The sequence below is a fragment of the Neofelis nebulosa genome, chromosome 17, assembly GCF_028018385.1.
Source record: "Neofelis nebulosa isolate mNeoNeb1 chromosome 17, mNeoNeb1.pri, whole genome shotgun sequence".
Classification (NCBI taxonomy): domain Eukaryota; kingdom Metazoa; phylum Chordata; class Mammalia; order Carnivora; family Felidae; genus Neofelis; species Neofelis nebulosa.
In genome coordinates this window covers 49,979,878-50,004,277 of record NC_080798.1, presented here as the reverse complement: position 1 = coordinate 50,004,277, position 24,400 = coordinate 49,979,878, and the positions used below count along the sequence as shown (strand labels likewise).

Sequence of the window (24,400 nt, the reverse complement as noted above, 5' to 3'; positions counted from 1 at the left end):
AGCATGACAGAGACCAGGCCTACCTGGGAAGCTGGGACTAGCCTGTTCAACCCCCGCCTGAGGGGCCTGCAATCCGGGTGAATTCTGGAGGCCAGTGCAGCCAGCAGAGGGCTGCCATGTGCCGGGTGGGAGTGGAAGTCGCTGGGGGGTGGGGACAGGCACCAGCCCCGGGAGCCTGGAATAGCGCCCGGCCGGCGTGGGCTCCAGACTGCCCCACTGGGTCACGACCGTTTGGCTCACCCAGGGCCAAGCCACCAAGGTGGTCATAAAGGCCTCTGCCTGCAGGCCCAGGGGTCAAGCAAGGAGATCTTCGGGGCCGGCTTTGCTGGAGGAATTAAATTTAGAACAGGGAGACACAGTTGCCAGGCAGAAGCGGGAGGTGCTGTGAAGAGAACAGTGCTCTCTGCGATGACAGAGCTGAGGGAGCCTGCTACGCATGTGCCAGGGGCTTCCGGGCACATTCTCTGACCCTCACGGTCACCTCCCAACTGTCCGCACTCACATGGGATTGAAACTGAAGTTCAGAAGAGCAAAGTTGTTTCTCTGAGATCATTCTGCCCAACAGAGGAGCCCACATGCAGACCGTTTAGAGCTCATGTTCTTGTCACCGTAGCGACGGTCGGTCCCCGGGGGTCCCTACCATGATGCTAAGGCCCAGGCTCAGACCCACAAGGTCTTCTTTGGCGTTTCTGAATGTGCTGAGCGTGCCTGTGCCCCAGTTCACGTTTGCCCCCTGGCCCGCAAGGCCCCTGCCCAGAGTAGGTGCTTTAGGAAGCTTCTGACAGATGTTGGACAGTCGGCCGAGCACAAGAGGGGCCCGAGGAGGAGTTGGAGCAGAGAAGCTTGAGGCATCTCCCTCCGGAGCTCTCCTTCACAGGCTCTGCAGGAGGCTCCGGAATGCTGCTCCAGGAGCCGGTCTGGCCCGGGGACAGAGGCCGGGCATGCGCCGCTCCCCCTGCCCTGAGCTTCCCGCCCGGCTTTAGGTGTGCCAACTCTTGTGAGCCCTGAGTGGCTGGTTCCAGTTCAAGGGCTCTGAGCTGGCTCGGCCCCAAACAGGGCCTCTTTCTGGGCCTCAATGAAGCATGCCCATGAGTCAGCACTGAGATGTAGACTGAGCAACAGGCAGGGCAGGACAGGACGTGGGACAGGGAGCGGAGGATGAAGGAAGGCAGGGGTGGGGGTGGGGGAGTGAGGGGACTGGGCCAATACCTGGAGGAATCCGCATCCTCGCAGCCTCCGCTGGCTGCGCGATCTCTGCCCCCGCAGATCCTTCCTGAAGAGTTCTGTCACGGCCACGCCACAGGTGATGGCAGATGAACTCCATGATGCTTGGGAGGGTCAGTAAATCTGAAGGACTCGGGTGTGACCTGCCAGGTCCCCCTGCCCAGGCATGACTGCTCTGAGGACCACTTCACACGCCTGCAGCGCCAAGCCTGGAGGAAGTTGCTAAGGATGTAGGTGAGGGAGCGGGGGACAGGCCTTCAAGCCCCATTTCCTGGTCATGTAACGATTACCTCAGTAAAATAAAGTCACACAGTGCATCTTTTATTAGACATTTTAATACCATATCAAAACACCTTGACTAATGAAGAAAGCTTTGTCTCCAAGCTTTGAACATTTTTTTTAAACATTTTATAAGGTTTTTTTTTTTTTGTATTTTAATATATAAATACAGAAACCTATCTTGCATGGGCTGATGCCACGTGTGAACATCAATGGCTAAAATGTTCTCAAACAGAGTGCCTGAAAACAGGGGTAACTGTACATATTCCTTTAATAAGTCTTTTGTCTGTTTAAGTTTTCTGGAAAAAAAAAATCCACAAGGGTCTAAGAAAAATGTTCAGGCATTTTTGCAGGACACTTGTGATTGTTAAATCCTCTGAACTGACCAGAACCAGGAGGGGAGGGAGGAAAAGGAAAAGGAGAGGAGTAGGTCCTTGACGGGTTGTTTTTTTTGGCAATAAAGTTACATATCAGGGTCCTGGGGGAGAAATGTGCAAAACCAAGCCAGAAGAATGGAGGAAAAAAAAACAACCCCAAAATACCCAAGGCAGAGTGGTTGGTGATAGAGAGGGCCAGTGGGGGTGCCAGGCATGGGAGGAGGCCACGTGTGCCTGCTCCTGGGCCATCGGGGCGTGTGGCCCTGCTCGGTTCTGTCACTGAGTGGGTTCTAGCTGGGCAGCAGACAGCAATCTGTAAACATCACGAGGGAAAACACCAGTCGACACTAGACTTTTTTTTTATAATTTTTTTTTTTTTTTGTAAACACTTTAGACAGACCCACAACGCCTTTCAAAGGTGAAAAAGAAAATGCCCTTTCCCTCCTGGGATGAGGGGTGAGGGGAAGGATGGCGGTTGATTCTTTCTTCTCTCAAACTCGCTCTCATCCATTTGGTGTCCTCAGGGAGAAAGGGAGAACCATTCTCTGGAAGTCAGTGCAGAAGGGGTGCCCTGTTCCCACTGGTGTCCCCAGCTCAGCTCTGCCCGTGTCCGATGCCTCCTCTCGGGAACGGGGGCTGGCCGGTCCCTGTGTGGATCGTAACACGTAAGTCGCGCCGTGTCGGCGAGGCCGGCCGCGTGCATCCTGCCGAGGCTGGCCGGGCGTCTGTGGTTCCGCTCCGGGGCCCGAAGCCAGAAGTCACGCCGGGATTTGGACTCCCACTCCGGCGCCGGCCCAGTCCCTCTGCCTCACTCTCACCCTTGCTCTTTCTTCTCCCCATGTCCTCAGTTTTTGAGGGGAAGGTAAAAAGAGCAAATGTCCCTGATTTGTCTGACATCATCAGCTGTTCTGGGAGTTTACTTGGAATAAATAAAATAAACCTAATGAAGAACAAAGGAAGACAGAACAAACAAAAACAAGGGAGAGAGAGAGAAGAAAAGAGGCCCCAAAACCTTTGGATGTGAGATGAGGTGGAGTCAGGGTTTTGGTTTCCCTGGGGTTTTTGTCTGTTTGCCAGAAAAAAAGAAAGTGCTAGCCCAGGACTCGCAAGGGACAGGTGGGATGGGGGACGGGCGAGGATGGTCAGCAGAAAAGCAAGGTGCCCTGGGGAAGAAAGGGACAGTCAGATTGGACGGTTATACAGGGGACCACGTGTGCACATCTGGAGGGAAAGGTAGTCGTGCTGGCCTACTGTGGCTGATTCATCTGGAAGCGGATGAGTGTGTGAGGGTAGGCGAGAGTATGTGGGTGTGAGTATGTGTGAGTGTGGCTGTGTGTGAGCGTGAGGGAGGTGGCCTGCGGGCAGAAGAGCAGCGGTTAAGGTGATCACTGATGAGCACCACAGAGGACAGGGCACTGTCCCACAGGGTGTCTTGTTTAGTAAGTCTGATGTCCACCCCTGTCCCCGAAGAGGCAGAGACCCCGAGACGCAGGCTTGACTCGGGCCGCCCCTCACGCACAAGGCGGGGCTGGTGAGAACCCAGTGTCGGTCCCCTCCCACCCGGCACCTTCCGAGGGGGTCTTTCTGAACCTTCCTCAGGGAGATTCACTCTAGATGTCTGCACACACTGGCCTCTTTCCAAAGAACCTAGTTCTGCTGAAGCTCCCCTTCATAACCATGGGAGTTTGTACTTCCTGTCCTTCCTGGAGAATCACCTCCCCCACAGAACCACTGACGAGATGCTCCCCTACCTCCAGGCCCCAGAGTGACTCGAGCCTCGGCCTTGAGCCCGGAGCACCCCCAACCACAGGCTCACCTTTGAGAGGAGTCAGCAAGCGAGCCCAGCAGGGTCAGTCCGCAGGATGTTCTGGACAAGATCTGTTCACTTCAAACCACGAATCTATGCAACTGAGGCAGGGAGGTGGCAAGGGGAGACATGTTACCCGTGGACCAAGCCACTCCTTACAGGGCGCTCTCCAAGGGTCAGGCTTCTGATCAGGAGTTTGCTAAATCTCACTTGCTCGCACCTCAGGGAAAAACAAGCGTGTCCCCATACACCCACTTTTTGAAGCAGGAAGGAGAGAACCAGGACGGATCTTGGCTCAGCCCGAGGCATCAGCCCGGCACGATGGGTACAGGATTGGGCGGATCTGGGTGCCGGCAGGAAACGGCGAGTGTGGCCCTGAGAGGGACCAAGGCCTCGCCTACATGGGGGCTCGAGAGAGGCAACAGCTACCAGGGGGAAGGTGAGAGCTGGAGGGCCAGGCAGGGCAGTGAGCCCATCTCTCGGGCTTAAAGCACAAGCAGATGGAAACCAAGACCCAGCAGGCTGGCCGTTGCTCTGGGCACTGGGGTCCCGGGAACCCCTTCTTCCATCAAAGGGACAGCCTGAGGCTCCCTCCCTGGTGGGACCTTCAGGAGATCCCCAGGCTCTACGGAGCTTGGTCAGCTGTGGTGGGCACACGGCATGGAGCCTGTCCCAGAGAAGTGGGAAGGGGAGGCCCAGCCCTCCAGCTTAGGGACATTGCTGGGGAGGGCCAGACAGGAGGCTAACAGTGAAACCCTGGTCTCCAGTGTTCACAGAAAGGACCATTTGAACCAGACAGGGAACAGAGATTGCCCAAAACAGCTTGCTGACTTATGTACCAACATAGGGTAATTTTCAAAGACAGGAACCAAGTAGATAATTTGCATCGTTCTCCCCCAGAGCCAAAGATTTCTATCTTCTGATTCTGAGTGGTGCCTTCTGGGGACACTGGAGCAATCTGTGCTGGGCCCAGGCCAAAAGCACCCCCTCACCCCACCCCGACCTGGAGCCTCTCATAAACTGGCCACGTCTGGGTACCAGGAGCCACAACCACCTCATGGCCAACAGCCCTGTGAATTGGGCTTTGGAAAAGCCCGCGTGTCAGGAGAAACTCTGGGACTCAAGGAGCCGAGAGCAGATGGCACAGAGCGTCCTCCTGTCTTGGGTAAGGAGGTGTCTTCTTTCCAGCTGGAAACAAGAACGAGGCTCATACTGGAGCCTGAGGACAAATCTCAGCCCCGCTAATTATAGCAGCTTTCAGTGCCGTGGCCCCACAGGTAGTGGCTATTCCTGCCTCTGGCCCTCTGGGGAGAAGGGGCGGGTGCAGGGGCGGCTCACACACCCCTCCCTGTTGTCTCTCTGGCACAGATGACGGTCCTCACACCGTGGAGGAGAGGGGCCCGCGGAGGAAGATAAGGCTCAAGGAAACGGATGGCGAATCAACCTTCCAGGTGGGGTCCTAAGTGCCTCCAACCTGTGGGGTTCCACGGGTCTCCCCGTCAGCCTCCACCCTCCAGGCCATCAGACCAGAGACCTGCTCTGCCCTACACTTGGCATGTTCAGACCTTCTACCTGCGGGCCTCTGCTTCGACCCCTCTCAGAGGCCTTGGCAGGGAGGAGAGGTCATCCCGCAACCAAAGGGGACAGAAATGGCTAGTGCTGAGGGTCCGTCCTTCTCTCCCCCACCTGCACAGAAGGAGCCCTCTGGGGTCTCGGATGGGGCTGAGCTGGCCCTGCCGACCCTTTCGTACCTTTTGTGATAAATGCACAGGCAGGGCAGCCTGGCTATCGTGTCCCCCTGAAGCAGCTCCTCCAGGCAGATCACACACTCACCAGCGTCTTTAGTCAGCACGTCATCTGCAAAGGGAGGACAGAGGAGAGTGGGAGAGGGTCAGTCGCAAGCAGACAGGTGGTGCAAGGCAGGCAGGGGTCTAGGAGCTAGTTGGGACCGCCTGGGTCCCCTGAAGTGGGCAAGGCTCTGTGGGCGACACAGAAGACCAAGGGTACCTTGACCTGAGGGTACTGCAGAGACAAGACACACACACGGCACATGAATTATCTGAAGACAAATGGGATTAATCACCAAACGAGGGGCAGAGGATGGAGGCTGAAAAGGGCTGGGAGGGGGACAGGCACGTAGCAGAGGCAAACTATTTCCCTGAACGGAGCGTCCCCCAGACAGACACACGGACCAGGGGCTGCATGGAGTTCTGGTTTGGAAAAGCATGGTACGGGTACGAGGCAAGAGGGAACGGAAGAGACAGGTGCTCAGCAACTACTCATGAGGGCACAACAGCCAACAGGTGGAATCAGCCCATATCCCCCGCCCAACTGGTCAGTGGATAAACAGACGTGGGCCATCTACACTATGGAATATTACTCAGCCGTGAAAAGGAGCGAAGAACCAAGGTAGGCCACGATGTGGACAGACTGCAAAAACACCGTGCTGAGAAGGCAGACACAAAAAGTCACCTACTGAACAATTCCATTATATGAAATGTGCACGACAGGCCAATGTGGACAAAAAGCAGATCAGGGGCTGGGGCAGGAGGGGACGGGGAGTGGCTTTTTTACGGGTAAGGGGTTTTCTTTTTCTCCCTTTTGGATGGTAAGAACACTTACCACAAGATCTACCCTCTCAACAGACTTTCAAGTGTGCACTACACTGTTGCTAACTGGAGGCACAATGCTGTGCACCAGCTCTCCAGAGCTTCTTCATCTGGCACGACTGAAACGCCACACCCTCTGAAAGGCGACTCCCCGTTTCCCTATCCCTCAGCCCCTGGCGACCGCCACGCTATCCTCTGGCTCTTTGAGAAGGGCTCTATTTTAGATACCTCACGAAAGTACAATCGTGCCAGGCGTTTTCTTCCAAAAATGTGTAACTAGATGGAGATGATGGTTGCACAACACTGTGAATGTCCTGAACGCTACTAGGTTGTGCGATTCAATTTAAAAAGGAGAAAAAGGCCCCCCACAGAAAAGAATGAATGGAAGGAAGCTACCGCACACCACAGGCCCCTAGCACAGCCACAGCTGGAAAGGCCTGGGCAGAATAGGGAGACACCATGGCTGAGTCGGCAGCCCTTTATTAAATTTCTGTGACATTCTGGGCACTGGCAAGTCAGTGAATAAGCCACAGTCCCAGGATCGAAGTCCTAATCTCACAGGGGAGGCTGACAAGAAAATGGAAACGAAGAGCCACAGGAATTTTTAGGAAGCCTGACGATGCCCACAGGCCCAGGTGTGAGAGTATGGCAGATGCCTGCCTTATCAGGGCAGAGACTGTTCAGGGAAGGACATCCCAGGCAAAGGGAACAGTACCCAAGCATCGGGAACCGCAGGAAGCTTGCTATGGCCTCTGCAGAGAGACGCAGGGTCTTACGGGGAGGTGGGACCAACTCCCTCGGGACGGACTCGTGTTCTGCTGTGGTGCCTAGGCTTCATCTGGTTCACTGGGAGGCCCTGGAGACACGGTCTGATCACGTCTGGTCTCTGCTGACTACTGGAGAAGGGGCTGAGAGAGCCCAGAGATGGGGGGCCCACCGTGGAGGCGGACGCGGCAATGCAGGAGCAATGGATGCAGGGCCTGCACTAGCCACGGGGGCACGAAGGGAGGAATGATGTGTGCTGACTAGGGCAGCCAGGCAAGTGGCAGGTGCTCGTCACTATGAGAGGGGACCCAGGAGGAGGACAGGCAGGACAAGTGAGTTCAGAGTTGGGTAGGGGACGCTGACCGGGCATCTCCATTTGGACAAACTAATGAAACCTCCGGGAGACTATTCAAGTCTAGATGTGGGGTTTAGAGGAGAGACGCGGGTGACGGGTGTAGATGTGGGATAAAGAGATTTGACTGACATCTAAGAAGGCCAAAGACAGAACCCGGGCTAACTCTAACATCTGGAAGGCAGGTGCAAGAGATGAAGGAAGCAAAGGTGACTCAGAAGTTTCTCCAACCACAAGAGAAATACCAAGAGGGCGAGGTTATGGATGTTAAGAAAGAGCCTGAAGCAGGATCAGTTTCCCACTACTAAAAGATTGTAATTGTTCTTGAGCACCACCAAACGAGATACATCCTGAGATTGTATGTGTGTGTTCAATTGAGCCTCACAACCTTATGAGCTAGGCAGGGCATGTGTGTTATTTCCATTCTGCAAAGGAGGATACGGAAGCCAGAGAAATCAAACATCTTGCCTGAGATGGGGGCCTGGGAGTGGCAGCGCAGGGCCTGGGACCCTCTGCTTGGTGCCCTCCTCCGCCTGTTTTTGTGTGCTCTCTGATGACTTTGGTGGAAAGGAAAACATGTGGGGCCTAGAAAACAAGGATTCTTTTTTTTTTTTTTTTTTTTAATTTATTTTTGAGAGACAGTGTGAGCAGGGAAGGGACAGAGAGAGATGGAAACACAGAATCTGAAGCAGGTTCCAGGCTCTGAGCTGTCAGCAGAGCCCGACGCGGGGCTCAAACCCATGAACCATGAGATCATGACATGAGCTGAAGTCAGCTGCTTAACCCATTGAGCCACCCAGGTGCCCCCCACCGCCTTTTTTAAAAGTACGTTCGTGCCCAGAGCAGAGCCCAATGAAGGGCTTGACCTCATGACTCTGAGATCAAGACCTGAGCTCAGATCAAGAGTCGGATGCTTAACTAAGCCACCCAGGTGCCCTCAAAACGAGAATTCTTCAGGGCCTAGAAGGCTAAGGTGCCTCAAAGCTCCCCACCAAGAACCCTGAGGAAAAAGCCTAAGATAGGACCAGGTCAATACTGAAGTCCCTGTGCCCTTGAGCTGTGACAGAAGTCACCCTCTGCTTCCCGGCCAATACAATTTGTGGTCACTTTTTGTTAACATCAGGTTAACCCACAGGCCCACCTGAAAGGGTGACAAGAACGGAAAAAGCAAATGGCACATCATCAGTCTGCCAAGGGGAGGGAAGCCTCAGACTCCGAATGTGGCAAGTGGCAGATCGGTAAAAGGGCAGGATCCCATTTCTTAAAGCACCAGATACCCTCCAGATTGAAATGTATGTGTGTATCCACCTGGCTGCGTTGGCACAGAAAACGCCTGGGAGAATATACACTCTGATGGTGAAGGAAAGGAGGACTAGAAGAAAAATGTCTTTATATATTTTGAAATTTGTTTGCACGTGCATTGCTTTTACAATGAAAAGCGCCAATAAAGAAAAGTACTGGTGTTTTCATTTGGCTCTGAAATGCATCAGAAGATAGGATGGGCTGGTGGACAGAGGTGTGACAGAGCAAGTACTGTAAGACGCAGACTTCAGACTCTGGGTTCTCTGCGTGTTCACTGCAAAACCCTCAGACTCTGCTGTATGTTTCATAGTTTCGTAATAAAACACTGGAGGAAAACACCCCAATAAAGATGGGAAGGAAAACAGTCTAGCTTTGAGGGGGCAGAGTTGTACCACAGACCTTCCTGGGAGCCCTCTCCGCCTCAGGCGTCCCAGGGGGAAAGTGAGTCTGGGCCCCAGCCCCGTTTCAGGGTTCCTCCCTTCCTCCCCACTTATGGATGATTCCTATCCCTGGGGTACAGTAACATTACAGATTCCCAATTAGTGTCCTCTGCATTTCCCCCCACTGACTGATATCCCAGCCGTGAGCCCAATGGGTAGGTTAGAATTCCCTGGGTCCCCAAAGCTTCCCGAGCTGCTGGCTGCGCTCTCCACCTGCACTGGCTCCAGGCCAGAGCAGAGGTGACAGAGATATAGGAAGGGAGCCAGGAATGGACAGAAGACCTGAGGTTTGCTCGACTCTCCCCTCTTTTCATACTGGATGTCACTAGGGGAAGACATAGGAGGCACAGGGTGGTTCTTTTCTTATCAAGGACTCTGGCTTGAGCACACGAAGGTCAGATGCATCTTCTTAGAAACAATCAATTACCATTCGCACACAGTGCGGTGTTGCGCCTCACCAGCCAGCCTGGGGCTGCAGCACCGGGCCTGGAAGCCCGTGGGACAGGGGAGCTCAGGGCTGGGGCCCTGACAGCCTGGGGAAGCCAGTGGCACCCACACCCAGCGCGGTGCCCAGGGAGCAGTATTCTTCCCACAGCGGAAGGCAGGCGGTACACAGATCCGGCCACAGGCCTGAGCAGGTTGAGTAAAACTTCCTGTCCCAATCCCTGGGGCCCTGGAGTCAGCAGCCCCCAGATGTCCGTGGGAGCTCAGCAGGGGAGTGGAAATGGCTAGGGCTGACGGTTGGCTATCAACTAGCTCCTCCAAGACTTCCATACACTTCTTGTGGGAGGCTGCTGCCTGCTGTCAGGAACCTCGAGGCACAAAGCCGAGGACCCTGGGCCTGGCACAAATCGAGGCCACCAGGGACACAAACGTCCTTTGATGTCCCCAGAGGAGGGGCCTCAACTGATGCTGGTTGATGAGAAAACAGGGATGAAGCTGTGCTTTCTGCCTTTTTCTTATTGGCTCCCGACAACCCCACCCCACCCCCCTTCCACTCCCTGCCCCACCAGACCCCTGATGCCCTGTGCAAAGCCAATGCCACTGCCCAAGAGGGAGTTTAGAATTGTCTGGTCTGAGTGGGAGTGGTGCTAAGTGATGCCAATATCTATCCGTCCAAATGGATGAGGGAGCCAAACGAGAGGCAAAGCTCTCTGGCACCACAGTGGGAGAGGTTGACACCAGGGCAGGGACTGGGGTTGGGGAGGGGCTGCATACTTCTACTCCTGCCTTGAGATACGGGGTAGAGGGGCACTCTGACAGCTGCTATTTGTCAAAGCAAGATGCAGGAGGAGGAGAAAAGGAGGCTTCATTTCTTTGGGGCCAGCTGTATGCCAGAACTTCACAGAAACATCTCAATGAGTCCTAAAGACCCTGTGGGAGTCTCTGGATCAGCTCATGCAGCTGGTAAGTGGCCATGACTCCCAAGACAAGTTCCACGTGGCCACCTAACCTCCCTTCCTTAAAAGACCAGGTGATGGAGTCTCTTCCCTTGGGGCCGGAAAACACCACCCATCTCACCCACAACTTCAGATCTTCTTCTTCTTGTGACTGTGTGCATGCAGGGGCTCCGGGGGGAGGGGGGTGGAGGAACCTAGGTGTAGGGCTGCCATGTTGGGCTTGACTGCCCCGTGGAGTGCTGGCTCCATGTTCCCCAAGGGACTGCCCGAACGGCTGGTCTGGCGGCATGGAGGGGGCAGGAAGGCCCAAATAGCTACTGATCCCTTTCTGCTGGCAGCCTGGAGGGAAAGCTGAAGTTGGTGCAGCTCGGAGCCGGCAGCTGAGAGCAGGACGATACATAATGCATTTCCTCTGGTGCTTAATGGCAGTCAAAGCCCTGGCGGGAAGGAAGGTAGGAGCCAGAGGGAGAACCCTTAGCAAATGACGCAGAGACACTGGCCCCGCCTCCTGGCCTCATTTCCTGCCCAGGTGCAGCAGAGCCTGGTCTCCTCAACAAGGGCAGAGCTGCTGGCCCAGTCTCCTGGGGGACAGGGAGGAGCAGTGCCATCGGCGCCGGTTTCGCCGGCTCCCTTCTTGGGGAATCTCCAGGAAAAGGGGAAACTTGGAGCAGAGGGTTCCCCTCCCAGCAGTGGCGTCCCCACCCCAACGCCCCAGACTGTGGGGCACGCTCCAGTTGTTCTGGTGGGCTGGACTGCAATGATGGTGGCCAAGAGGGGGCAGCCAATAAAGCTTGCGCCCGGAGGGCTTCATCCCTACTGAGGCTCCCCATGGCGACCCAGCTCAAGTCTCTTCTGTAACTACCCGATTCTGATTTCCCCACTGCGGCAAGCCCCTGTGGGTCTCCTGCCCACGGGTTCCCCGCTCTCCCAGTGGCCCTCCGGTCACCAGCCCTCTTCCTGTAGGAGGGGCACCAGGACCGACACCTCCGAGTCCGGCACTGCCGAAGCATCTAACGGTAGCCCCTGCCAGTGCCCCACTGGGCTGGGCACACTCCAAGGCCAGGACCTGGCTCCCCCAGGCCTAAGAAAAGGCATTTCCACGCTAACCACAGGCTCTCAGCAGGGACACAGGCCAGATAAGCACCATTTACCCAAGTCTGCTGCCTTGGGGTAAACTCGAAGGAGGCATTCCTGCCTTTTTAGGGAGTCAGATTCCCTCTCCATTAAAGAAACTTTGTGTGGCATGCAGCATTTTAAGAGCCCTAAAGTTGGGGGCAATGACTTTTGGCGGAGAGGAGGGAAGAGGGTAGTCAGGACCTTAGAAGCAGAGCATGGGTCCAGAAGAAGAAAGAAAGAAGAAAGAAAGCTGAGGGGAGACAATCTCCTGAAGCTACTTTGATAGCAACCAAGCTCTCCTTAACACTGCTGGCAAAGGAACCTGAAACCCCCCAGAATCTACCAGGGCCAAGGACTCCTGGCTAGTCTTGGAATGTGGGCCCCCTAAACCTTCCACTGACAGCTGGCCATCTGTCACGCCCCCGACAGTATTATGGTTCTATTTTGTTCATAGCAAAATCAAGTGCCCCATCCAATCTCAAGGCTCGTACTGCTAGCTGAGCAATGTGAAGGTCAAAATTTAAGAGCATATTCTTTTTTTTCTCTAATGTTTATTTATTTATTTTGAGAGAGAGGGAGCACACAAGCAGGGAGGGGCAGAGAGAGAGGAAGACAGAGAATCCCAAGCGGGCTCCGTGCGACCAGCACAGAGCCCAATGTGGGACTCGAACCCAAGAACCATGAGATTGTCATGACCTGAGCTGAAATCAAGAGTCGAATGTTTAACTGACTGAGCCACCCAGGAGCTCCTTGAGTGCCTATTCTTGAGGGTGAGTTCCCTGGTCTCAGAACCGCAAATAGATGTTGCACATGGAGAGAAATTAAAGGGCCATTCAAGCTCACTGCATTTATCCACAAAAGCGGGTCCCCCCAATTCCTCCCTCATCTCCCAGGGGTCCTGAGCTCAGAGCCACCCGTGGATGAGGAGAAGGATGGAACATTCAGTGCTCTGGGGCCCTGCACCCATCCTACACCCTCAATATGGGGCAACTACTCACAAGCCTTCCTAGCCAGGTGCTTGCCCTGGGAGCACCAGTTACTGGCCTGCACATTTCTCTTGAGCACTGGGTGGACCAGTTAATCTAGTCTTGCCTTTCCTAAATTTTTTTTTTAATCTGGCAGGCTGCTACTGGAGGCTTTCCAATCCACAGCTCAGGCCAACCCTCATAATAAGAAAAATACTACTTTCTATCTGCCTCATTTAGGAGGTTTCTACTTTTTTTCCTTTGGTGGTTAACTAAATTTCATCTTACATAACCGCTGCAAATTTTCTAGAAATTTCCCCAATTAGTGCCAGCAATCACGGAAAGTGTGTGTGTGTGTGTGTGTGTGTGTGTACACATGAGAAATCTCCAGGGGAGTGACCAGGAGTTCTGGTGAATCTTCATCAGAAAATAGCACTTTTCTCTCTATTCACTAAGAAAGCCTCATCTTGCCTACTTTCCAGAAGATTCTGAGAGCTCTATACTTCACAGATTAAAGAACATAAAGAAGTCTTCTCACATTTCTTTTTAATAGAAAAGATAAAGTGAAGTTGGTGGGGATGATGAGAGATCAGGCGTAAAACAGGTTATTGGCAAAACCAAAGTAAACACCTAGATGTCCTGACTTGGGACTTTGGCCTATGGTCCCTGAAATGCTTGTGCTCTGTGTGAGCTAGAATAGGCCCTAGACAAGTTCTGGATAGTCCCACTCCACATACATATCCCCAGTGGCAAATGCCTTCTCTTATCTGGAAGGTTTAGATGTCTTCACAAAACACAGAGACTGGCTATCAGGCATTAAGTGCACACAGAGAGGCCAGCCCGCCATTTCTGAAACCTCTCCATCCCCTTAGATCAAATTCCACTGAAAGGACCAGACACAACATGCCTCTCCTTGCCTCTGGTGGTAAAAGGTTGACTTTTGTAAAGGAGGTGCTTGAGCCTCTAGTTTACACACACACACACACACACACACACACACACACACACACACACTCACATCCTGAAGAGGCGGCCCTTCAATTAGAGGAGGAGTGGAAAATGGAACAGAACTGAGAACAGCTGTAGTTGGGTCTCACGCTGGTTGGTCAACTTCCTCTTCTTCTAAGGGGACTCTGACTCTGAGTGTGGCTTCTGCGGGTGGCTTGTGCTCAGGCTGGGCTGCCAAGCTGGCTCTCCTGTGGAAATGAGGGGAGAGGGACAAGGGCCCCTTCCCTGTGGCTGTGGGCAAGGAGGAGAGCTCCAGGCAGCACCGGGCACTTACAAGTCTCTCGCCTTTCCTGTTCTCCTAATGGGGCATGTGGGTACTTCTCACTCAGGTGGCCCCAAGAGCACTCTGTCCTCCACAGCTGCCCTTGCAAAGTTCTCCCTGATGACATCAAGAGCCCAGTCCTCTCGCGTGGAACCCACTCTGAGGCTGCTTTGTGTTATGACAGCAAGGCAGTGTCTACAGAGAACTCTCCCCAGAAACCCACAGGACAAAAAGCGGTCTTCATGAGGGCTCTGCACATGTGGAGAATAAGTGAACACAGTTTCTGGGCCATGGCTGGGGAGGGCTGTGGGCCACGGGAGAAGACTCGGCTCCCTCCATGGTCTCAGGCAGAGACGAGGAACACGACAAAGTAGAGCTGGAACATCCTTTAAGGAACGTATGCTGACGAGTCTGACAGGAAGCCCAGAGCTCACATGACAAGTTTCAGAGATGTGGCAGCGGTCAGTGTCTAGGGACAGTGAGAGGCTGTCCATAGGGAAGAAGAAGGGCTTCCTGGGCACCAGGTAGCAGATGAAGGGGAAGGAAATGCTGGGGGCAGAGGTGGGGCCACGACGTTCCCTGCGGCTGGTCCTCTGACCTGAGCAAATACGACCAGACTGAGTATCGTGGAGACAAGCAGATAACCGGCCTGCCCACATGTACTCAAGATCTTTCTGCTGAGCAAGTAAATCAGAGATAAGAGAATAGTAGGGTGTGTTTATAGGAGAACGAATGTCAGATTTGTCAGATTTACCTCGAGGGAACAATCTGGAATCATCAGGCCTCCTGGGCTAACGCTGTGTGGAGGCAGGAGCCCAAGGACCGCTCTGTAAGGAGAATCTACTCAGAAAACCTTCATCGTCAGGAGGGGATTCAAGCGATCAGAGGCTCACCTCCCATCCAGTCCACAGGCTCTGAGAAATCACAGAACTTGTCCCGAGCACCGCTATGACTTTAACCCCAGAAGTAGCCCCGTGACGGGGCCGGAGCACATGCCCCTCGGATCTAGTGCCTTGCAGAAGGCGCAGTTCTCTGATGAGCACGGTTTGAGGACCAGACTAAGCACACGAGAGTGAACACAGGGTGGAAGCCCACGGCACCCAGCACTACACAGAGGCCAGTCCACTCTGGAAAACGAAAGGCAACCAACCCACGGATGGGCTCACATCTTTGAGGGTGACTGTCTCCGATCAATGCCAGCTGTAACTTCCTGAGCGCTGACCACGGGTCAGGCTCTGTATTGACGGGTTTTAGGTGTCAATATCTTACTTTGTTCTGACAAAATCCTCACAGCCAGGTTACTGACAGCTCCATTTCATGGACCTGGAAACTAAACCTCTGCTAAGGTCTTGCCTCTCAGACTGTCCAGTCGGTCAGTGATGGAGGCAGACGCTGATGCTCACTGTCCACAGAGGCACCACATTAGGAACGGCCTGGCCTGGCGTTTCTACCTGTTGTATTCACTGCTCGGCTCTGAAGCAGGAAGCAGTGGGGCCTTGGTGGAGCGACCAGGTGGCAGGTCAGCATTTTGAATCCCTGAAGGGTGTCCACTTGGTGAATGTATTCTGCTGTGGACGCCAAAGCTTAAGCACTCCGTGCACACCAGCAGCACAGATGTCCCTTTCCCCAAGGAGAGGTGGCGTCCCCTCCAGGCCCTCTGCCCTCAGGTGTGTAAATGGGCAAAGGCCGCATCTCCCAACCTGAGGTGCAAGGAACTAAGGGGGCAGAAGCCTGGGCACCCAAGAGACTTCTGGGTGCCATGGGCCTGACCCCTGGGCCGCCTTCCTGCTCCACTCGGCTGCCTCTCCAGCTGGTGCACCGAGACGCCTTCAAAAGTCGGATTCCTCAACACCACGCAGGCACTCCCGCCAGAAAGGGGAGTGCAAAGGTTGCCCAGAACCACTCGAACTCGGGAAGACCCTGAGTTGGAGACTCCCCCGCCCCCGGCCAAACCCTTACCATTGTAGGAGAGGCGAGGTTTGCTCAGACACATTATAAAGTGCATTTCCATCTCATCAGAAGCCACAGACTTGGAACAAATGGGGCACTTGAAACCTGAAAGACAGGAAAACGGTGTGAAATGTCTCCTCCAAACCAAGCACGTCCACAATAAACACAGAAACCGCAGATGGCTACAGTCATGTGGGGGTCAGAGTCAACATGGAGAATTACAATCTGGATACACCCTAGACCCGATTTCTCCTTCATTAATTGCTATTTATCACAGCTCCCGAATCCCCCTGTTTCGCCAGGGCTCTCCCTGCGACAGGCCCATCGGTGAAACTTATCAGAAGTCACTGGCAGCTGGTTTGAGTTTTATTCTCCATTTAGATCCTTTCCCCAGGGGCTCTAGTGGGCAGCAGCGATAGGGAGGAATAAAATCCAGGCAAACAAATAATCAGTCTCTGAGTAACAAAGTGTTTAATACCCTTCCTCCTCACTAGCTCCAAACCACACGGCTGATCACCTGTGGGAGGAAGGCATAGAGCCAGCCGTACCTTCTCGACCACCCATAACCAGGTGGCACCTTGCCTCCCTGCGGCTCAGGCAGCTGTCCCCTGAGAGTGTGGAGCAGCAGGGTGGCCCTCTGGAGCCCTCCCAAATGCCACGCACGCCTTGGCCATATGCCACTGACAGGAACAGCTGTTCCACTACACCAGGCAAACACAGGGCGTCATGACCCTGCCATCCCCCTCCCAAGGAAGTCTGGACTGCTTAGACAGCCAAGGAGTTTTACCAGAACTGTGCCCAATTATTGGAGATTTTGGTTGAGAATCTTCTGAGCTGCACTCCATGAATCAAACATAGTCCCTTGAGTTCTTTTTTTATAAACAACTTAAAAAAATTTTTTTTAATGTTTATTTATTTTTGAGACAGAGGGAGACAGAGCGTGAGTGGGGGAGGGACAGAGAGAGAGGGACACACAGAATCCGAAACAGGCTCCAGGCTCTGAGCTATCAGCACAGAGCCCGATGCGGGGCTCGAACCCACGAACCGTGAGATCATGACCTGAGCCGAAGTCGGATGCTTAAGTGACTGAGCCACCCAGGCGCCCCTGAACAACTTTTTAAAGATAAACGATCTCCAATTTCCCCCATTTTAATTTTTATTGAAATTATTTTCAAGTGATTATTTCTTTTCTTTTCTACCAGGAAGATCTAAGACCATCAGCAAGTTATTACTTATTTGTCCACATCAAATTTCACACGTCACAGCCTCTCTCTTTTATGACCACAATTCCTACCCACGCAGCTTGGACATCTTAGGTCCGTGACGGCACATCTAAATACTGTTGTCAAGGTTTGACTCTCCTGTTAAACTTTTAGTTGAAGTGTTCCATGCACAGTTTCACGGGATGCTGGTAATATTGGGCAGCAACAATTTCTTCTCAGATAACAGGCTGAGGGCTTGTACTGACTGTCAGCTGCTCCCTCCCGGACAGTGTCTCTCCCAGGGCCTTGTTCATTCTGTATGGAAAGCCCTGTACTTTGACAGCTGCTGGTGCTGAGACAGGAAGCAAGCCAGCTCCCGTGTTCCCATGTAAGGCACAAATACTTTGCTTAAAGTCTTCTCCAAACCCTCCTCTTTTCAGTGACAATGATCTATAGGACCAGACAGAAAATCCAGGGTCCGGTTAAGGACAAAGTGGACCTCACTCCATGGCACAGTCCCCATTCCCCCAACCCTTTCCCTCAAAGATCGTTAGCATCCTGTGTCTCAGCTAAAATGTCTGGTGGGGTGCCAGGGTGGCTCAGTCAGCTAAGTGTCTGACTCTTGGTTTCTGCTCAGGTCATGATCTTGCAGTTGGGGAACTTGAGCCACTCACTGGGCTCTGCATTGACAGCATGGAGATTGCTTGGGATTCTCTCTCTCTCTCTCTCTCTCTCTCTCTCTCTCTCTCTGTCTCACACACACACACACACACAAAATAAATAAATTAAAAAAAATAAAAACTAAAAGTCTTGCAAATGCTACCAATCCAAGGGCTGTATTTTCTGATCTCTGGGTGGTTATGAATCTATTAATAACAAAACCAGAAGACTGTAAAGAAACATGGTGAGAGAGGGTCCATTCTAAATTTTCAGCCAAAACCAGATCTCAGATGTGTCAGGCTGATTCTTTTCTAACTCAGGTTAGAAATCTACAGACCCAGTGTGGCATATGTGGTGGACAAGGGAGTAATGCACTTGAGTCTTGTAGGACAAGGATGTCTTCACCTCTAACCTAAGTCTCTCTGCATCCTTGGATCTGCCCTCAGTCCCGGGCCCTGCAAAGAAGTTAGTATTAAGTAACATCCCACAGAATGACCAACCATTGGGAGATTGTCTTATTTTCTTCAGAGATTCCTTCATCTTTTTTTTCTGACTCAAAAGACCAAGGTTTTACGACTTGGTGACTACAGGACTTTTCTAGTTTAAACTTGCTACGTTGGCACACTGTCTGCAGGCCGAGGGCTCCGCGCTGTCATGCCAGGGTGGACGTGCTCTGGACCTGCTCCTCCAACGCCAGGCCCTGATACAGTCACTAGGAAGTGCTCAAGCGAACTGTTGTTACTGATAAAAGGCCTTACACTTCACATTACTCACTTTTCTGACACACTAGAGCAGATTCATGGTTATCACTATAATAGCATCAATCATCCCTCATCCCAACATGATTCCCAGAATGCAGGAGCGGGAGTCGAGTTACAGCTAAGGTAGTGGGAAGTAGGCCACCCAACAAGAAGGCCTACAAGGAAATGTCACCGGACATTTATGTCCTAGAAAAACAAACTCCCAGGTTTAGGCCAGTACCTTCCTTGTAAAGACAAAGAGGCCTTGAGGAAAGACATCAGCTCAAACACCTGAGGGGGTGGGGCTGAGACCAAGTCAGATTTCTTAGCTTGCAATCTAAAGTCCTTTCCATCAGGGAAGAAGGAACCCACCACACGTGTGATATTGTGATTTATGATAAGACTATGTATTTGGTCTTTGTCCTGTTTCTGGCACAGAGTTTATAACACCCTGGGAATTCCCTAACATAATAAGACCAGTAGTATTTGGTCTTTTGTCACTGGTTCCCGAAATAGCTCCAGAGCCAGTAAGGTAAAAGGAATGTCTTGTTATTCATAATGAGTCCCTTTCAACCACACCAGAATTTATGTTAATGAGGTGACTTTGGGAAGGTCCCTGGTACACTAAAGATGGGGGGTTAGTTCCAAGGGGAACCAACCAGCTCATCAGAAGGTCTGAACTTTCAGTCCTGCCCCCAACTTCTGGGGAAGGGAGGGGCTAGAGATGGAGTTCAATCACCAGTGGCCAATGATTTCACCAGTCATGCCTATAGACCGAATCACAGGGCTGAGAGAGCTTCAGGGTGGTGAACACGTAGAGCTTCTGGGAGGGTGGTGCCCCCCGGACAGGTTATGGGGGCTCCACGCCACATCCCCATACCTCATTCTTTTTTTTTTTTTTTTTTAACGTTTTTTATTTATTTTTGGGACAGAGAGAGACAGAGCATGAACGGTGGAGGGGCAGAGAGAGAGGGAGACACAGAATCGGAAGCAGGCTCCAGGCTCCGAGCCATCAGCCCAGAGCCTGACGTGGGGCTCGAACTCACGGACCGCGAGATCGTGACCTGGCTGAAGTCAGACGCTTAACCGACTGCGCCACCCAGGCACCCCCCCATACCTCATTCTCAGCATTTCTTCCATCTGCGTGTTCCTGACTTCTACCCTTTTAAAACGAAATGGTAATCAAGTAAGTAAACTCTTTCTCTGAATTCTGTGAGCGGCTCTAGCAAATTAAATGAACCTGAGAAGGGGGTCGTAGGAACCACTGATTAAGAGCCAGTTGGGCAGAAGCATAGGTGACAACATGGACTTGGGATTGGTGTCTGAAGTGGGGGTGGTCTTGTGGGATTGAGCCCTTAACCTGTGCGGTCTGATGCTACCTCTAAGGAGACAGTGTTGAAATTGAGTCAACTGCTTGGCGGTGCTGGGAAACACACTTCAGAACAGGGTTTTAAGAAAGAGGTGGGTTGGGAAATATTCCATCTGGCGAGAGAGCAGCACTGTGGTAGCAAGAGACCTGTACTTTAGTGAAAGCAGGGTTAGTGCCACTTTAACCACCTACCTCTGGAATGGGGATGGGTAGGGATTGAAAAATAACTCAGTCTATTATGTGAGTGGGCAATGACAAGACCACCTGGGCTTTCCAGGCTCAAGATGTGGAAAGTAATCTACCCTCCCCAGACCTGTTTCCTCACCTGAAAAATAGAGTACTTTCCCTCACTCTTGAAAGGATCAAATGTGGGGAGCCTGGGTGGCTCAGTCAGTTAGGCATCTGACACTTGATTTCGGCTCAGGTCATGATCTCACGGTTCATGAGATTGAGCCCCGTGTTGGGCTCTGCATTGACAGAACAGAGCCTGCTTGGAATCCTCTCTCTCCCTCTCTCTCTGCCCCTTCCCCTGCTTGTGTTCTCTCTCCCCAAATAAATAAACTTAAAAAAAAAATGGATCAAATGAGATAATAAACCTGAAAGCACACGAAGAAGCTAATCAAATGTATCATCGAGCCCGGCAGTATTTAATGAGGAGGAAGGAAAAGGAAGGCTGGGGAAGGATCTGGAGGGCGTAGAGGCCACGGGTCATGCCAAGTGTGATGGCAGGGGAAGGGGCAGGAGCTGTCTCTGCTTGTCCCACCTCTGTTTCCTCTGAACTTCTGGAGCGCTGTGCACGGCACTTTCTACACTGCCAGTGTGGAACAATGGTCCCTGTTCAGCCTCTACGACTCCCACTCTTGCCTGCGATGACAAATAACAGCTCACATTTATGGAGTCGTTACTGTGAGCAGCCACTGGACTTTATGTGTTTCCTCATTTACCATAAAACAGAGTGGGTACTGATCTTCACTTTGCAGAAGAGGACACCAAGGTGACAGAGCCAGGGAGCCAGAGCAGGCACACAGCACCCGGGAAGACTGACCACCCAGCGTGTGCTCTGCTTGCCGGGCTGTGCGACAGGCAGGCTGGTCTAAGGAGGAGGCGTTATATGGCAAAAGGATGGTAAATGCTACACAAATGCTGGTGTCACTTAGTAGTAACTTCAAAGCCTCCACACTGTCCCAGCAATTTCTTCTGAAGCATCGTGGGCCTGGATAATCCCATAAACTGAAACAATTGATAATGTTTTTTTCCTGGGAATTCTGTTACTTTGGAAGGACGGAACTATGCCTTCTACTTGGCACTGAGCCTGTAGCACTGGTTTCAAGACACTGAATTTGCAAATTACCTTTTAAATAGAAAATAAACGACAAAAGGTAAGAGATGGAGAGCCAAGGGGAGAAAACTATTGTCCCCACCTTCTTTCCCGAAAGGTCATCCGATGATCAAGATGGACTCTACCACTCTACTGCCCCAATCTTTTCTTGTAATTGTCCAGTCTCGATTCAGCATCAACAGCCCTATGGAATGATAAACACTGTGATCTTTATGAGCTATCTGAAGGTTAAAATATCTAGGCAATTTTGATACCATTTTGGAAAGCAGTTCAAGTTCAAGCCAAATTAAAGTCAGCCCTGTGAACAAAGACAAACCAAAGGTCTGCAAAGTCACTCAACTGACGAAATTTTGTGACATTTTGTAAGGGCCCTTCATCAGCACTCAGGAAGCGTGCACAGGAGATGCTTTCTTTTCCTTCACAACAAAGCTACAGGTGGAGCCTCTGGGACACTCCTAAACTGCATCTGAGACCAGACGGCCCACCACGCCCCGGAGCTGGGCAACAGACAGCAAGCACGCCCAGCTGCTTTCCCTTCCCTATCTTTATTTTCTTTCAGAGGCAGTGCCCTGCACGTGTCGGGTCTTCAATATTTGCCAATAAGTGGGGGAGGGGAGGGAAGTGTCAGCTAACTCAGGCCTGCTGGCCAAGTCTGACCGTGGGGCCCCGACGCCATCGTCTGCTCCCACCAGGCCTCAGCAGAAGTGAGGAAGTTACAGGGTTCCTTGTGCTTCTCTGCCAACCTCTCGAAATGAGGAAGGAATCAATGACAGGGCACCAAGGGGAATTTGTCTGCAATTACCCGATTCTGCACCGGGCGGGCTCTACCAAGCAAATGCTGCTACAGGATTTCTCCGCCCCAACCTACAGGCGCCCTTCTAATGGAGGCCTCGCTTCTGTTCCTTCTCTTGTCATCAGCCCAAAATTATACAGCCAGAACAGCCCACGAGAGTGTGATCAGCCAGAGCCCAGCTGCTTCCTGTCTTTCAATAGCAGATTGCGTAAATGAGGGAATCCTCAGCTGGGCTACAGACCAGAGCTCCTGAGAGAAGACAAGCCCCACTCACCACCCAGTGCAGGGCGTTGACCCCTGTAACTGCAGGGCGTTGACCCCTGTAACTGCAGGGTCAGGGTAAGCCCCACTGGTAGGTGAACCAACAGAGACCCGAGAAACATGCACATGGTCATGTACAGGATGCATCTTCCTTCACCTGGGTCCTTCTGACGGGGCAACTGAGGAAGGACAGGAGCACTGGCTCAAGTTACGGCTCTCTCAGTCCTCCACGACATTGATCTTGTGATGTAAACCAAAGTTTTTCTCATTTCCCAAAACTGCAACCTTCTCCTTTAAGACCTGATTTCTCGGGCGGGGCGGGACGTGTGCTCTGCATGTTGCCCCAGTTCCCTCCCTGACCCTCCCTCCTATGCTGATGCGCTATTTTAACGCTGCCCCAGTTCTGCCTGTCTCTGGGATCACCTAAAGGGAGAAATCTAAAGAAGCAACCGGGGAAAAGGCAGCCAGGCCGTCCAGGCAGGACCTGCCGTCCCGGGGAAGAGGGGCTGATGCAGACTCCTCTCCCCCAGAGAGCACTACCCTCAACACTGCAGCCCTGTTCAGTTCCAACTTTCCAGCCTGGATCTTTCCCTCTCACATCCTGTGGTGTTTGTCTATGAAATGAGACTTGACTAAACGAATGTGGTTAAATGGGATGTATTACAAAAGAAAGATCAAGGGGTAACACAGGATGACTATCTTTGACATTTCTATACTGCTGAAGAGATGTGTCCCCACGAGCAGATACCCCATTCTTCACACACATTTTCTCCCCCAAATCCTGAGCAGTAACTGGAAACCAATGCGCAATTTAGGAGTTGGTAAGGTGTGGGTCAATCTCTCCTGGAGAACATTCTGGACCGGGGAAAGGCTCAGCAATTCTGACTTGCTTTTTTCAGTTATCTCCCTTCTGGACTCAGCCTCTGTACTTCCATACCAGGGGGGATGCTCACCTGGTGCCCCAGCAACCAAGAAAATTCCCACAAGTAGATATCAGAAGAGAGCCACACTGATACCTAAAATCAATTTAATGTGTGTGTGTGTGTGTGTGTGTGTGTGTGTGTGTGTGTGTGTGTATGTTTTAACATGTCTGTTGTGATGGTTAAGTTTGTATGCCAACTTGACTGGGTCATGGGGTGCCCAGATACTTGGTTAAACATTATTTCTAGGTGTATTTGTGAGGGTCTTCCTGGATGAAATTAATGTTTGAATTGGTAGACTAAGTAGATTGCGCTTCCCAGTGTTGGTGGGCATCATCCAATCCATTAGAAGAGCTGAAAAGAATAAAAGGTGGAGAAAAAGAGATTTTCAGCTGTCTGCCTGACTGAAATGGGACACTGGTCTTCTGTCCTTGGACTGGGACATATACTATTGGTTCTCCTGGTTCTTAGGCCTTCAGTTTTGAACTGGAACCAACGCCAAAGGGCATTCCTGGACCTTCAGCTTGCAGAAGACAGATCATGGAACTTCTCAGCTTCCATAACTGCATGAGTCAGATTCGTACAATATGTCTCTTTCTCTGTCTTTCCCTCCCTCCTTCCGACTACCACTGGTTCTGTTTCTCCAGAGAACCCCATACCTCTACTTATTAAATTGCTAAACAATAAAGTTTAAAAGAATGACAACATCAAATGCTGGCAAGGATGAAGAGCAACTAGAACTCTCAGATATTGCTGGCAGGAGCTATTTGGGGAAATGGTCTGGTAGTTCTTTATAAAATGAAAAACACCTAGCCTGACCCAAGCAATTCCTTATTTAGATATTTACCCACAAGCAGTGAAAACATAGGTCTACAAATAGATGTTTGTAAGAATTTTCATCAGAGGTTTATTCATAACAAGCAAAAACTGGAAATAACCCAGCTGTCCATCAATAGAATGGGTAAACAAACTGTGGCATCATGGAATACAAGGGAACACAATGGAACACTCCTCAGCAATAAAAAGCATGACTACTGATATATGCAAAGCATGGATTAATACTAAAAACATGCTGAGGAAGGATACAAAAGAGCACATATTATGATTCCAAATATATGAAGCTTTAGAATAGGGAAAACTCTGTAGTGGAAAAAATCAGGACAGTGACATCTCCAAGAAGAGGTAGGAGTTGGGGTAGCAATTAACTGAAACAGGGATGAGCGACCTTTCTGGGGTGATGAAATGTTCTCTATCACGAGA

At 51.8% G+C, this 24,400-nt stretch overlaps 1 protein-coding gene across 3 annotated transcripts in view; it reads right to left on the bottom strand.

Moving 5' to 3' along the window:
* Window positions 1-1,524: 1,524 nt before the first annotated feature.
* The window catches only part of ZNRF1 (zinc and ring finger 1), a 104,377-nt gene continuing 81,501 nt past the window's right edge, over window positions 1,525-24,400 (bottom strand). The window contains exons 2-5 of one of the 3 annotated variants that reach the window (XM_058708203.1): window positions 15,866-15,961; window positions 5,439-5,544; window positions 3,697-3,788; window positions 1,525-2,820 (exon numbers count right to left, since the gene is read on the bottom strand). In XM_058708203.1, the coding sequence (XP_058564186.1) occupies window positions 3,731-3,788; window positions 5,439-5,544; window positions 15,866-15,961 (260 nt within the window). In that variant the 3' untranslated portion in view covers window positions 1,525-2,820; window positions 3,697-3,730. The other 2 variants (XM_058708202.1, XM_058708204.1) reach the window with 2 other exon arrangements.